The 15,662-nt window shown below is 42.9% G+C and overlaps 1 protein-coding gene across 25 annotated transcripts in view; it reads right to left on the minus strand.

The window, feature by feature from the left end:
• The window catches only part of LOC125455632 (alpha-(1,6)-fucosyltransferase), a 658,909-nt gene that overhangs the window by 125,506 nt on the left and 517,741 nt on the right, over positions 1-15,662 (minus strand). For 24 of the 25 annotated variants that reach the window (XM_048537870.1, XM_059649243.1, XM_059649239.1 and 21 more), the window contains 2 exons: positions 5,249-5,367; positions 2,651-2,816 (listed from right to left, as the gene is read on the minus strand). In XM_048537870.1, coding sequence (XP_048393827.1) covers positions 2,651-2,816; positions 5,249-5,367 — 285 coding nt within the window. The remainder of the gene's footprint in view (positions 1-2,650; positions 2,817-5,248; positions 5,368-15,662) is intronic. The other variant, XM_059649250.1, reaches the window with a different exon arrangement.

A 15,662-nucleotide genomic window follows, 5' to 3' on the forward strand; every position in this document is an offset into this window, starting at 1 on the left:
GAATGGAAAAGGCTCTAGAGGGATACAAGTTATCCAGGAAGGAGCTGAAGAGAACTCTAAGGGCATGAAAAACCCTTGGCAGATAGGATCAAGGAAAACTCCAAGGTTTTTTCCACGTACGTGAGGATTAAGAGAATGACCAGAGAAAGGGTAAGGCCGATCAAGGATTGTTAAGGGAAGATGTGCACGGAGCCTAAAGAGATAGGAGAGGACCTTAATGAATGCTTTTATTCAGTATGCACAACTGAAAGGGACCTAGTTGTAGAGGAGGATGTGGTGAAACAGGCAGGTAGGCTAGAGGAGGTTGATGTTACTAAGAAGGAAGTACCAGGAATTTTGAGGAAGTTGAAGGTAGATAAGTCCCCTCGGCCTGATGGGATTTATCCAAGGATTCTGTGGGAAGCGAGAGAAGAGATCGCAGGGCCTTTGGTGATGGCCTTTTCGCCCTCACTGTCCATGGATACAATACTGGAAGATTGGATAGAGGCAACGCCATTCTCTTCTTCAAAAATGGGAATAGGGACAACCCTGGAAATTACAGGCCAGGAAGTCTTACGTCAGTGGTGAGCAAATTATTGGAAAGGGCTCTGAGAGAAAGAATTTAGGATCACTTGAAAAAGCACAGTTGGATTCATGATAGTCAGCATGGATCTGTGAGGGGTAGATCACTCCTCACAAACCTTACAGAATTCTTGGAAGAGGTGAGCAAACACGTGGATGAAGGTGGAGCAGTGGATGTGGTATACATGGATTTAAGTAAGGCGTTTGATAAGGTTCCCCATGGTAGGCTCATGCAGAAGGTAAGGAGGCATGGGATGGGGGAAAATGTGGCAGATTGGATTCAGAATTGGCTGACCCTTAGAAGACAAAGGGTGGTGGTGGGCAGAAAATATTCAACACAGTGCTCAGTTACGAGTCGTGTATCACAAGGATCTGTTCTGGGTCCTCTTCTACTTGTGATTTTTGTAAATGGTTTGGATGAAGGAGTGGAAGGGTGGATTAGCAAGTTCGCGGATGATACACTGGTGGGTCACGTTGTGGACAGTGCGGAGGGCTGTTCTAGGTTACAAAGGGACGTTGATAGAATGTAGAGCTGGGGTGAGAGGTGGCAGATAGAGTTTAACCCCGAAAAGTGTGAGGTGATTCATTCTGGAAGGAAAAACTTGAAAGCAGAATACAGGGGTCGAGGAAAGATTCTTGGCAGTGAGGAGGAGTGGAGGGACCTTGGGGTTCATGTCCACAGTTCCCTGAGATCTGCCACCCAGGTGGATAGAGTTGTTAAGAAGGCGTATGGTGTGCTAGCTTTCATTAATAGAGGGACTGAATTCAAGAGACGTGAAGTTATGCTCCAGCTGTACAAAAGCCTGGTTCGACCACATCTGGAGTACTATGTCCAGTTCTGGTCGCCTCATTACAGAAAAGATGTGTAAGCGTTGGAAAAGGTGATCAGATTAGATTCCCTACAGCGTGGAAACAGGCCCTTCAGTCCAACAAGTCCACACGGCCCTTTGAAGCATCCCACCCAGACCCATTCCACTATAACCCACACACCCCTGAACGTTATGGGCAATTTAGCATGGCCAATCCACCTAGCCTGCACATCTTTGGACTGTGGGAGGAAACTGGAGTACCCAGAGGAAACACACACACAGACACAGGGACAATGTGCAAACTCCACACAGACAGTTGCCCGAGGAGAGATTCGAACCCGGGTCCCTGGTGCCGTGAGGCTGCAGTGCTAAGCACTGAGCCACTGTGCCACCCCACAGTGCAGAGGAGATTTAGTAGGACGGTGCCTGGAATGGAGGGAAGGTCTTATGAAGAAAGGTTGAGTGTGCTGGGGCTTTTCTCTTTCGAACAATGATGAGAGGTGACTTGATAGAGGTGCCCAAAATGATCGGAGATATAGATAGAGTGGACAGCCAGAGACTTTACTCAGAGTGTGCTCGGGGCATGGAATGCCTTGTCAGAGAGGGAAATGGAGTCGGCCTCATTAGGGCATTTAAGTGGCTATTAGATAGGCATATGGATGATAGTATAAGGTAGGGGTAGAGGTTAGATAGACCTTAGGTTTAGGGTAAAAGTTTGGCACAACATCGTGGGCCGAAGGGCCTGGACTGTGTTGTACTGTTCGATGCTCTATGTCTTCCAAAGGCCATCAGAAGCTGAAAAGGCAAAATTTGGAAGGGATTCAAAACTTGGGCTGGATCGGTGCTTAAAATTCACCTGAAGCAGTAATTATCCATTTAGAGGCAGTTGACTCAGCGAGAAGGAGTGCTGTCTGTTCAATTAGAAGGCTAGCTTGCTCATTTTAATTTTGACTTGGGGCCAAAATCCTACCGACATGACGACTCAGGCTTCCTGAATCTACTTTATCATTTTAAGAAATATATAATGGATGCTATTATTAAACTATAGATCGCAAAGCCATCTCATTGCTTCTTAAGTTCGCTTTGTAGATTATGCGTTGTGTTTTGTACAGCTTCTGACAATGAAATCACAAGCAAGCAGTGCATTCACAATAATGCTGGAGTGTTATTATTTGAGCTGAGGGGCACTTACAATGGTTTTTGACCATCTGCGTGTGAAAAAGACAAAAACCTAAGCTATCAACATTGTTATGTATCGAATGGTGGTGAGTGGATATTACCTCTGCTGGTGGCCTAGGTTCTCAAGCAACGCATCTGCATGTCTCTGTGCTTCCTCGCCCTGCAGGTGCTTCACCTTCTGGATTTCACTCTGTACAAAGAACCACAGCTCCTTCACTCCATTCTCAATCTTGCGTCTGAGCTCCTCATGTTCTTTCCCAGGACCTGCTGTATCACATGGGTTGCACAAGAATAAAAGCTCCACGTGAGGGCTTAGAATCGCTTCACTTCATACACAGTACCTGCTCTCCCAACACCCGTGTCTTATTTTGCTCTAGTTTAAATGAAGCTAACGTCATTGTTATTTAAATATGAAACCTGCTGAACATCTGATCCAACTCTCTGGTGAATCTGGTTGCATCTTCAAAAAGTAATTAGTGCAAATGTTAATACAATAAAGCAGGTCGTCCAAGGACAGAATCATAGAGTTGTACAGTATGAAAATAGACCCTTTGGTCCAACTCGCCCACGCTGACCAGATGTCCTAAAGTAATCTTGTCCCATTTGCCAGCATTTGGCCCATACCCCTCTAAATCCTTCCTCTTCATATACCCATCCAGGTGTCTTTTAAATTTTGTAACTGTACCACCATCCATCATTTCCTCTCGCAGCTCATTCCATACAGGCACCACCCGTTGCAAAAACAAGGTCCCCCTTAGGTCCCGATAAATCTTTCCCCTCTCACCTTGAACCCATACCCTCTGGTTTTGGACACCCCCACCACCCCCCCAACCCTGCACAAAAGACTTTGGCAATTCACTAAACCATGCCCATCACGATTTTATAAACCTCTGTAAGGTCATCCTTCAGCCTCCGATGTTCCAAGAAAAACAGCCCCAGTCCATTCAGGCTCTCCCTATAGCTCAAACCTTCCAACCTCAGCAATATCCTGGTAAACCTGCACCAAACACCTTTTTCACTTCTCTGTTTACCTGTGATTCCACCTTCAAGGAACAGAGAAGCTGCATTCCAAGGTGTCTTTGTTTGGCAACATGCCCCGGGACCCTACCTGTACGTGTACAGGTCCTTTCCCAATTTGCCTTTCCAAATTGCAGCATTTATATGTCTAACTCCATACTAAAAACACTTTAGTTGGCTCCATAGCACTGTTCAATAATAGGAAATGGGTCATCATTTTCAGAGTTCATACGGGATCAGCTGTTGTGCTGTTTTTGTATAAGACATTGGGAAATATTCGGATTACCTTGAAGGATCTTCCTAACTTACACAGAGTTACCTGGTGGTGCCAAGTGCAGTGCCATTGCTCACGTATCACCGCGAGTTTGGCCGAACCCGTAGAAATTTTCCTGGATCAGCCACTTCCTGGTCAAAATGCAAACCAACACAATATCATAGGACTTCATCCACTGACTCGTTCACCGTTGAATTCAGTCAAGCAAAGCTTGCTATGAGGGACAGTCAGCATCAGCTACAGAAGAACTGAGCAGCAAATGGTCAGAGTACATTTTCGGATTGCATAGGTTTGGAAGTGGCTTCACATATAATGCTGTATTTAATCTCTGATCTTAAGCAGCTGAAACAACTGCCTGCTTCTTCAAATACTTATCCCCATTGGGAAAAGTGCATTAAAGATCTTGGTCAATCAGCACGGAAGAGGGCCAAAGTCTGACACTTCCTGCCATCTAACAGCACAGTGACGTTGAGATTGGGCAGGCAAGTTTAGTCTGAGCATCCATTTCACTTGGTTAAAGAAGAATGGAAAGTGCAAGAGATGGGGGGAGGTGATTGGACGAATAAAAATAGACATCTGAAATGTAGATGGGAGTGGTTCAGTACCTTGGCGTGGATTCCGACTACAGTCTGACAGCAGTGTACAGAACCTGCTCCTTCACAGACTGAATTATTCAGCTTAAGTCACCTACACTGGTGTGACAGATGGTAGTACACAGTGCAAAAACATCTCGTCACAAGGAATAATCGATGAAAGAGATGGCACCGAACTTAACCAGGCCTGTAGACAGACCCAGTTAAACAACTTCACCTCCAGTCGTTGTCACACATTATGATGATCGGAAGCACCATCCATTTATATCTTTATTTCATTTGGTAGGCTACTTTCTTCATACCATGACAAAGGCTAGATCCTAGCTCAAGGTGCCTAAGGGACAAAGCTCCTTGATTCTTGTTTCATTAAGCGTATTTCTGGCGGATTGCTTTTTTTGTTGTCTTGTTACCCATTATTAAACGTCACAAGCGTACAGAGTTGATCACTTAACAACAGTTTACTTCACAAGCTGGAACAAATATCGCAGTTAATGATGATCACTTCACGGATGGTGAAAGGGAAACCCATCAGAACATTTCTCCATCAGGTAAAGGTTGTTATTTGCATCAACTGAAGTTCAGCAAATATGGGGAGAAGGTACTGACAGAACAGACAGTTAGTGACACATGAACTAAATCGAGTCAGGAGACGTATATCTGTGCTATTGAACTTTGCAAAGAAACTTAATCCAAGTCAAGACTAACTCTGGATTCTGCCCTCAACTACTGGCTACTCAGGATTATAACAAAGGGTTCCTGACAATGAACCAGATTTTTACACTTTGCAGACCCAGTTGAACGAGGTAATCACTTACCATTGCCTGGTTGCTTCTTGTAGATTTCTATCTGCTCTTTGGCCTTAATCAGTTGTTCTTCTAATTCACGCACTCTTCCAGCAGCACCAGGTCCCTGGTCAATGGGGCCTTCAGGAATTCTGAATGGAGATAGATTAGGTCAATCAAATCAGCAGTGTCTCTGTATTGAAGTACTGGAATACACTCTAGTGCACAAGATACACCATTACCAAGCTGGAATCTTGGCAAATTATTTTCCTAACTGCAGTTGCATTGCAAGTAGCTGCACACACCAACTTTCTTTCACACCAGGGTAAAATAACTACTGTGTATAAACAGCAATATTAGAGCTATCTGGTTAGGATGCACGATCTGCCAGGGAATTCCAGTTGTTTGTTATTCATCACCTTAAAACCACCTTTTGGAACGTGTCAAACAAAATCCCTGGTACAGATGCAATATGCAAAACATATCCATGAGCAATTCACATTCTGTTTACTTAAATATCTTGCCTTTTTTTCTTAAAAGTGGCTTTATAGGGAATTCAACAACATTTTCTTTTTGTTTATTTATTTCTTTCTTTCATGATGCCTCCACATTAGACTGTCCAGCTTCTTGCAGACAGGCTGGTCTGCTCTGTTAAACAAAGAGGAAAACAACAGAACATTTTAAATGGTATTAAAGAGGTATATTTGCCTTACAAAACCCCAGATAAATTGAACGCCCTGTGTCAACAGAGGCTGCAATAAGAAGACAGCCATTTCTAAAAACCATCACCGCTGCTTTCCGAAATTGTGCAAAAGCACTCATGTTTCATTCTGTGGACTTAGTGGCACAGGGTAATGACTGAGACAGTCAGGGCTAACCTTATAATCCACTGTATTCATTGTCAGCTTCAGCATAGTGGGAACAACGATCATGGAGTTGGTCACTTTGGAGAACGAGTCATGGATTGCAAGTAAACCAAATATGGAAGGAAAATAATTGAAATACTTGGCCTAATTAATGTGATGCATTATGAAAGTTACTGTCACCATCACTGTTGACATTCAGTTTTAATTTTGTCATGTAAACATGAAGTATGCAACTGTAATATTTGTCTCAAAATGCTGAAAAATATAACTTTGATTGAAACTAAATTATATGCTGTCTAAATCACTGTTACATTTGTTCTTGCTCCATAAAACAGTTCTGCATCTGCTCTTGTTCAACTCGAAAATCATGGGAAAGAGGCATGTTGCTGAAACTTCTCATATTGCAGAAGCTTTTCATATTGCACTCATCAGGTTAAATGCATAAATGTTGAACTGCAAACATTCACAACAATTTAAACTATGGGAGGAAAGGGTGCTGAAAGGTTGGCAAGCGACCACGAACTGGCCAAGGCACCATCATAAGCAGCAGGAAATTATGGGTTCCCCAAGCTTCCAAGAATTTACTTACTTTCTTCGCATTTCTCCTCATGACAAAAGCTGCAGCAACATGTCTGACTTATCACTGAGTTTCAACTTGTTCAACTGTTCACTTCATTGTTTTTCAAAAACATCAAAATCTGCAAGAACTCAGGATGTTTAAAAGATTTGGTTGAACATTGTTACTTTGCCAACTATGTTTTTCGATGTGTTCATGAAGGTGACAATGGTCAACACTGGAGAACACAACTCTGTCATTCGTGGCATTTCGTATAAGCTGCAGGCAATCACAGGTCAGATGTAACAGAGATACACACCATCTACTTCACAGCAAGGTCTTAACCTCAATCTTGGAAGAACATTTCCTGTAGCAGTTCCTCCATTTTCTCGACTAGCCTTCTGGTTACATTGGGTGAAGTCTCATATGGGCCTGACTGACTTGGGTTAAAGCAAGAAGTGTGTTAGAATTGCTTGAGCACTTCGGTGAGGCCTATCCAATCACTGCGAATGAGTCAATGCATCTTTTAATGAAGTTCCTGTCATTGAGGACAGATTCTCATCAGGCATCAATGAGTTGCCTATTAAGGTGGTTATTGTTTGTCAATGATCTTATTGTAGATTTTGCCTCATTAATATTCAGCTCCCAGTCATTCCACGTACCATTAGTCAAGAATTCTTGAAATGTAAGTCAGAATGGGTACCTGGCAAATTCAGCTCACCACTTGGACCAAAGATCCTCCATGTGGTTCACCAGCTCAACCTTCTCAGAGCATGGTTCATTGGGACCAACTACATACACCATATGTCACCTTCAGATCTCTTGCTTCCATCTTACTTACACAGTTACGTTTTTGTTGGTTGTGACCTGATTTATATTTCTGTTATTCCTACTGTATTTCGGTACCTTAAGTTGAGATCGATTGTATTTATCTGGGGGTGGCACGGTGGCTCAGGGGTTAGCAGTGCTACTTCACAGCGCCAGATTCCACCCTCGGGTGACTGTCTGTGTGAAGTTTGCACATTCTCCCTGTTCTGCGCTCTGTGATTCTTCTTCTTCTATCTGCAGATTCTGGTATCTATTAGCAATCACTTATGTTTTTAACGTGCTAACGACCAAGAAGCTGACAGTTTCTGTGGAAAGGTACATTTATTGGCAGTCTGGTAGCTAATAAAAGAGGCAACGCTCGTGGAATATTGCTATGCTTAGTGCTGTCTTGAGCACATTATGCTCAATATTTTTCATTGCTAATCATGTCCATTGAAAGACATATGTGGATCAAAGAAAGAATCCCAATCACTGGTTGCCATTTACAATTCACAAGAGACTTTTTTCTAAGAAAAACATTCCTGGAATGCTCCATCACTAGCGAGTTTAACATTGATTATCCACCAATCTGTGCCCTCAGGAAGGTCATGCTGACATGCCTCCTTGTATTGCCATAGTTCACCTCCCCACAAGACTGTTACAAAGGTCCAGAGCTCTATTTGAGTGACAGAGAAGCGATGATGATCTAGTTCCAAGTCAGGACTTCGAGTGAAACGTGCAGACTTGGGCATTCTCAGGCCCCTACTTCTCTGGTCATTCCAGGCTGTAGAGATCAGATTTGGAAGGTGTTGTCAAAGCGGTTTTGATGAATTGATGCAGTTTTGTAGATGGTCTTGCCAACACATAGACAAGTCACTTCACAAGAGGCAGGTTAACAAGATAGGAGCCCATGGTATTAGGGGCAAGCTATCAGCATGGATAGAGGACTGGTTGACTCCTGATAAAGGAGTCTCGTTCAGGGTGACAGCTGGTGATACTGGAATTCCACAGAGGTCAGTGTTGAGACCACTACTATTCACGGTTTATATTAACGATCTAGGTAAAGAAACTCAAGAGGCATTATTGCTAAGTTTACGGATGACACACAAAATAGATGCAGTGACAAGTAGCACTGAGGAAGCAGGGAGACTGCAGAGGGACTTGGGCAGATTAGGACAGCATACAAAAAACGTGGCAGATAGAATACAATATGGGAAAGTGGGAGAGTATTCATTGTGGCCAGAAGAATAGGGGTGCAGACTGTTTTGCAATTGGGGAAACATTTCAGAAATCTGAAGTACAAAGGTACTGAGGAATCCTAGTTCAGGATTCTATTTAAATTAACATACAGGTTCAGTTGGCAGTTAGAAAGGCAATTGCAATGATAACGCTCATTTCCAAAGGGCTAGAATCCAACATCAAAGATGTGCTGCTGAGGCTGTTTAAGGACCTGATCAGACTGCATTTGGAATATTGAGAGTCGTTTTGGGTCCCCCTTTCTAAGGAAAGATGTACTGGCATTGGACAGGTTCCAGAGAAAATTGACAAGCATGATCTCGGTTAAAGTGCTTGTCTTAGGAGGAGCGATTGAGGATTCTAGATCTATACTCAATGGAGTTTAGAAGTATGAGAGGGAATCTCATTAAGACTTACAGAATACTAACTGGGATAGAGTGGATGTTTCCACGAGCAGGCTCTTACAAAACGCAACCTCAACGAGCAGACTCTTTAGAACTCAAATGAGGAGGAATTTCATCAGCAGAAGGTGGTGGATCTGTAGAACTCATTGCCTCAGAATGCATTCATCATTTTCGCATTTGATCCTACAATGGAGGGAAAGTCACTGATGAAACAGCTGAAGATAGTTGGCTCAAGACAATGCTTGAAGGAACTCTTGCAGAGATGTCCTAAGGCAGACAGGATTGGCCTTCAATGATGACATGGTATATGCTTTAGTCAGAAGACAGTTTGAAGAGTTTTGATTCTATTTTTTGACCCATTATCACTCATTTCACCTTGAAGCATGATCAGCTTTGCAACCGAATCTCTATTCTACCCACCCTATCAATAACATTCCCTTTTCCTTCTTTGCTCTCTCCCACAACTTTTTCTGTCTCTGCATTGGCTTAAAAAGAAACTATCAAACCTCTATTTCGTTCTCACTTAGATGAATGATCATCAAGCTTAAATATCAGTTCTACTCCCTTTTCTACTTGTAATGCAAGGTATTATGAGCATTTCCACAAAATTCTCTTTTCAAATCAAATTTACACAAAGTTTTGACTTTGCTTTGATTTAAGACTTGACTAAATATTTCTAGGCACTGTATTCCACAGTTGAGTTAATCTATCAGTTGTTTTGTTTACAATTGAGAACCATTTTGAGACAATGTTTATGATAGTTTATGACTTGAAATTAATTAGATTGTTAGTGCTAATATCACAGACTCTCGTTGCAAACAACAGACTGAGCTACTCCTGCCCAGGATACAATGTCAATCCTTGTTTTAAATGTGATCCCAGTGCTTTCAATGATCTGCTCCCTGGAATAATAGATTAAGGATTTATTCCCTGATTCCTCTGTAACGATTTCAGAATCTTGGCTCTTCTTCAAGAAAGGAACTGTTTATAGAGGCTGCTGTTTTGCTGAGACTGCAGTGAAAATGCTTTGTATTTAATATCGCCTCGAGGGCTTAAATTTTGAAGGATTGTGGAAAATTAAATTATAGCAAGTTTTGTAGAAATAATGGTTTCTTTGAAAGGGGTCATTTAAAGTTCACTGTGGACACTGGATTTCTTTTTCAGCATGATTTCTTGTACGCCACACAGTGATGATAACTGCTTGTTTTGATGTCGACCACTTTTGGGGTTGTTGTGGGCAGGAGTTAGCTTCAAGAATTGTTCACTTTACCTGGCTCTACTTGAAGGAAGCCTGTTAAGAGCAAGCTTAGTTGGAGGAAAGCTTATTAAATACAAGCTGCCTTGCTGATCTCTCCCATTTTTCGACAAGAAAACTTTCCATATCAGTTCAGAGCAAAGTCGAAGATCTTTTCTGAAAGAATGACTGAAAGAACATGAAGACTGTATTTCCAGAGCAAGGCTTCAACATCAAGAGGAGTGATTAGTGGCTTGGCCGTGTGTGCCAGAACATCAGAGCAACAGACTCCAGAAGATTCTGGCAATGTCAACATTTGCCTTAGCAAGGAGTGCGGAGTTCTGAGTTCTGACACGTAACACTTGCCTCTTGCTGCTTGAGATTCTCCATGTGCGTACTTTGTGATGACAATTTGAAGGCTAATTGTTCATTTTCTGCACAAAAGTGCCCGAAGAATTTTGGTGTCTCCACTTGCTTTTCCTGCTTTCACGATTGCTTTTCTTGTCATGTGGTACCAGAAGTATCTGGGTGAACTTGTGCTTTAGGGTAGGTCTGTCTCACAATATTCTGAAACGTTCGACGGAGCCAACAGTCACACCAACCGCTGGAAATTCTTCCGAGCGCTGTCTTAAAGTGTGCTACCTGATAGATCAATCCACAAACCATTTCAGACAGCAGACCACTATTTGGTTATGCCTCTGAATTCTGACCAAACTCTTCAGCATTCAAACCTCCCAAGCTGAGTTCATCAGCCGTCCTGTGAAGCATTTAGTGATATATTTAAAGATGTTATATAAATGCGAGGTGTTGTCTTTTTGGAATTTTGGAAGCTCCGGTTACAGAAGCTCAAAATCACGCAGCGCCAAGTGAATCCTCACAAGGAAGTACATGAATGGAATTTGTATCCTATCTTTTAGTGGAAATAATTTATTATTCAATAACAGTTCTGTAGAAAGTCCAGAAACGAGGATAATGAGAGAAAATGAGGCATGCAATTTAGTTGAAGCCTCGTTAATGAGATTTAAATATTGATTGAGAGAAATTGTCGGCTAACAGAAAGGGAATATTTTCACAAGACGCAACCTTTACCAAATGATTCAATGCAGAAACTTACAGTTGACTTTTGTCCTCCGCCTTGAGATCAACATGAATCCCACCTTTACTGTCTAAGTTGAGAATTTAAGTTTTGATTCAATACCTTTGAACAATTTAGCCTGCTTCATAATGGACAGATGTAGAATACTCTTTACCATCACCAATTCAGTTCTGTCTTCTGTCAATAGGGTAAACAACAGGTCAAAATTCACAACATAGACTTCATTGTTTCTCTTCATGATGCAAAGCGTCACAATTAATACCAAAATCTAATGTGTATAGCTTAAAAAGGACGGACAATCAGTATTGCTGGAAACAGTATCTGGAGTTTCAAACGTAGCAACTATTTTTTCTTTCGAAAGGTGCCACAGCAGTAATAGATACACATCCAGAATGCAGTTGGAAACAAGCAATCAAATTACATCGATATTGTCCAATTGATTAAAGAACCTTTTCCATCTCTGCTCTGAAAATAAATCTTGCAAAAGAAAACTGCAATCTGCTTTCATTTGATGCAAGAAGTATGCTAAGTGTCTGTGTATCATTTAAATAAACCATGAATGTATAACCGATAGAATGGGAAATCAGAGTTGTCTTATTAGTCACATTGACGAGTTGAACATTGAATGCCTTTCATTAAATCCAAAATGGTTCCTTTAATCCTGAAATCAAGTACTGTGGTTTGAACAGTCATTAAGGCTTATCTGCTTCAAATTCTAAGTGTGCTCTGATGCATTTAATGATAACAAATCTCATAACAGGGCACTCTTGCTTGTAACTCTATCAGTCTACTAATCAAATTTTATTACTCTGAAAGGAAACAATATCCTGCAAAGGCTTGGCTCGAAACCACGGATTTCAATTACTATGTGCCAGCACATCTGGAGCTCCACAGAAACAGACTTCTGACACATGATCACTAGGTGAAGCCGGAGAGGCCAAAAACTCTGAGAACGCTTGGAAGCAGAATATCCCAGACAAAGCAGACCATGAGGATTACATTCCAGTTCTGATACTTGGCAAGTGGAAAGCTTGAAGAGGCACTCCAATTAAAGCTGAACAACCAGAGCAGGTTGATAAGTTGCTCTCTAATTCTCTGTGTGAACCCACTCACTGTTCTCCTGATTTTGGAGGAGTTGGATACATTTCTTAGCGCTAAATGGATCAAAGGGTTTGGGGAGAAAGCAGGAATGGGAGTTGATGGTCAGCCATCATCACATGGAGGTGGGATCAGATCTGAAGGGCTGAATGGCCTCCTCCTGTTCCTTTTTTCCATACTTCTATGTAAGCCTCCACCAAACACTGGCGCCCATCACTTGCATGCGCAACCGTGCCAGCCAACAGCTCAAACTCCCAACTGGATCCTGGCCTGACCTGATGCCCGTTTCCCTGTCCCCACCAGACCCAACCTCCTGGCCTGAACTGACACTCCACATCCCAGATCCAGTAATCGCCACCCGCGACCCCTGATTCCGGCCAACACACTTGTTCAATACCCCTCATTCCCCGTCACTTGGACCATGTGGACCTGACCATGCCCACCAACTCCTTGATCTGAGGTCCAGCTCTGGCACCCCTCTCCCACCTCGTGGACCTGAGGCACTCTTCTGGGCTCAGCCTCCACTGGGGTCTCTTGGCTTACCTGGCACCTTAACCCATTCACCTTCCACATTGGCCCTCTCACAGGACCTGGCAGGCAATTAAACTGGAGATCACAACTACCCTGATTGCAAGAAAACAAGGTGCTGCTTCTACAAGTATCTTCACTGCTGGAATCATGAGCGAGCTTGTACCAGGAGACCCCTTACTCAAGGAACTCAAGTGCAGAAGTCAACTAAGGATTAATGGGTAATTTTTAACCTGATCAGGCTTGGGTTTCTACCCCGATCAGTACATTTGGACCACCAGGCCGTTATTCTCAAAAATGTTCACCATAGTAGATTTTGTTCTTTCGACAGAAATCTAGTCTGCGCTGTCACTGAACCATGTGCTAACCTGTTCCATCCGCTCTCCGGACACACCTCTCCAGTATCAGTGCAGGTAAAAGCAGAGAGAGGCAAATTTCAGCAAATAGGTTACATTTCAACTTCTATTGAAGTTTCAAAAATGTAAGCAGTTCCTTCTCAGCTAACAGCAGGCAGAGGCTCCCATGGGAAAACTTCAGAAATGCCAGGCCTTGGAAAACAGAAAATTAAGCCAATTCCAATCTTAATCCAGGTACTACCATCCAAAAATAAGAAGTTTTCATATCTCCTGTTTCACGTTCAACACAACACTGCCAACTTCACAATTTCGGCATTTGCAACAAAAAAGATCGGAGAGCTACAAGAATGATTCTCAGGTAAACAAGGCTCTGGGGAGATGATGGTGTATTGTCACTGAGCCTGTGATCCAGAGCATGAGGTAACGCTCTTCCTGTCAATCGCACCACCAATGCCCCCAGCCAAGCTGTTCCATTGCAGCTACCACACTAGCAACGAGTCAATAGTGTGGAAAATTGATCAGATATGATGTGTACACAAAAAGCAGCACAAATTACTAGTCCATCAGTCAACTCTCAATCATCAGTAAAGGGCTGCTAACACTTGATGTGAAGCAGCACTTGTTTCACAACAAATTATTCATTGATCCTTAATTTAGGCTCTATCAGGGCCACCCACCTCCCGACCTCATTCCAGCTTCGGCTTAAACATGCACAGAAGAGCTCAAGCCGTAAGGGGTCAGTGACTGCCTTGGACATGAAAGCTAGATTTGACCAAGTGTGGCATTGAGGAGCCCAGCAAAATTGGAGTCAATGGGTATCGGGGCAAACACTCTGCTGGTTGGGGTCATATCTGGCACATAGGAAAATGGCTGATGTTGTTAGAAGTCAGTCATCTTAGATCCAGAACATCTCCGCAGGGGTTCCTCAGGGTAATATCTTAGCCCCAACCATTTTCAGATGATTTATCAATGACCTTCACTGTGCAATCATCAGCAAGCATCGATGTGAGCAATGTTCAGAACCATTTGGAACTCTTGAATACTATGTCCAAATGCAGCAGGACTTGGACAAGATCCAGGCTTGGGCTCACAAACTGACAAGTAATATTCACACCATGCAAGTGCCAGGCAATTGCTGTCTCCAACAAGAAAGAATTAAACCAGTGTCCATTGAAAAATGGCATTACCACTTCTGAATTCCAGAGTGCTAAAATCCTGGAGTTACCTTTAGCCAAACATGGACTGGGCTAGTCATGTACATATTGTGGCTACAAGTAGAAATCAGAGGCAAGGAACACTGTGGAGAGGAACTGATCTTCTGACTCGTCAAAGCCTGTCCAACATTGACAAGTCAGGAGTGTGAAGGAATATGCCCCACTTGTCAGGATTGGTGCAGCTTCAGCAACACTCAAGCCTGACACCAAAGCAGCCCGCTTGATTGGCACCACATCCATAAACATCCACTCATTTCACCATGAATGCTCAGTAGCAGCAGGGCACACCATCTACCATGTTGAAACTGACTAAGGCTTCTTAGGCAATAACCTCTGAACCCACCTCGAAAGGCAAGTGCAGCAGCTACACGGGAAAACCACAATCTGCAGGTTTCCCTCCAAGCCACTCACTATCCTGACTTAGAAATGTACTGTTGTTCCTTCAGTGTCACTGGGTCAAAATCCAGGAACTCCCTTCCCTTGCAACATTGTGTGTGCAACACATGGGCTGCAACAGTTCAAGGAGGCAGCTCACCACCCCCTTCTCAAGCATAATTATGGACGGGCAATAACAGCTGACCCAGATAGCAAATTCCATGAACCATGGAAGAAGTTTAAGTAGTTATAGGTATGAATTTTTTTTGGTGCTTTCAAACAGGCTACTTCCAGTTAATGAGAGATCAACATGGACCTGTGGGGTTCGATGGCCTGTTTCTGGGCTGCTTGTTCTGATTCAGTGTCTAATGTGGATTGTTACAACGCAGCAAATCGAGGCTATTCACCATGACGAAGTATCCCTCATTTCTCAAAACAGAGCACAGCCGAACTGTCTAGTGGCAGTCACAGCATTGTTGCTTTGATCATGATGCGATAAATCAGACATCACATTCAACCTCAATCAGCAACTCAAATGGCTTCTCAATTACCACAAATATCAATAGGATTAATACAGCTTTTGACCAAGCAGATCTCTCTCCAGCACCTGACTGAGTATGAACTTGCCATTGACATCTTTCAATTAACTGCCTCAGTAGGGAATCTTTGTTGGTTCC

The sequence above is a fragment of the Stegostoma tigrinum genome, chromosome 10 (assembly GCF_030684315.1).
Source record: "Stegostoma tigrinum isolate sSteTig4 chromosome 10, sSteTig4.hap1, whole genome shotgun sequence".
In the NCBI taxonomy this organism is placed as follows: domain Eukaryota; kingdom Metazoa; phylum Chordata; class Chondrichthyes; order Orectolobiformes; family Stegostomatidae; genus Stegostoma; species Stegostoma tigrinum.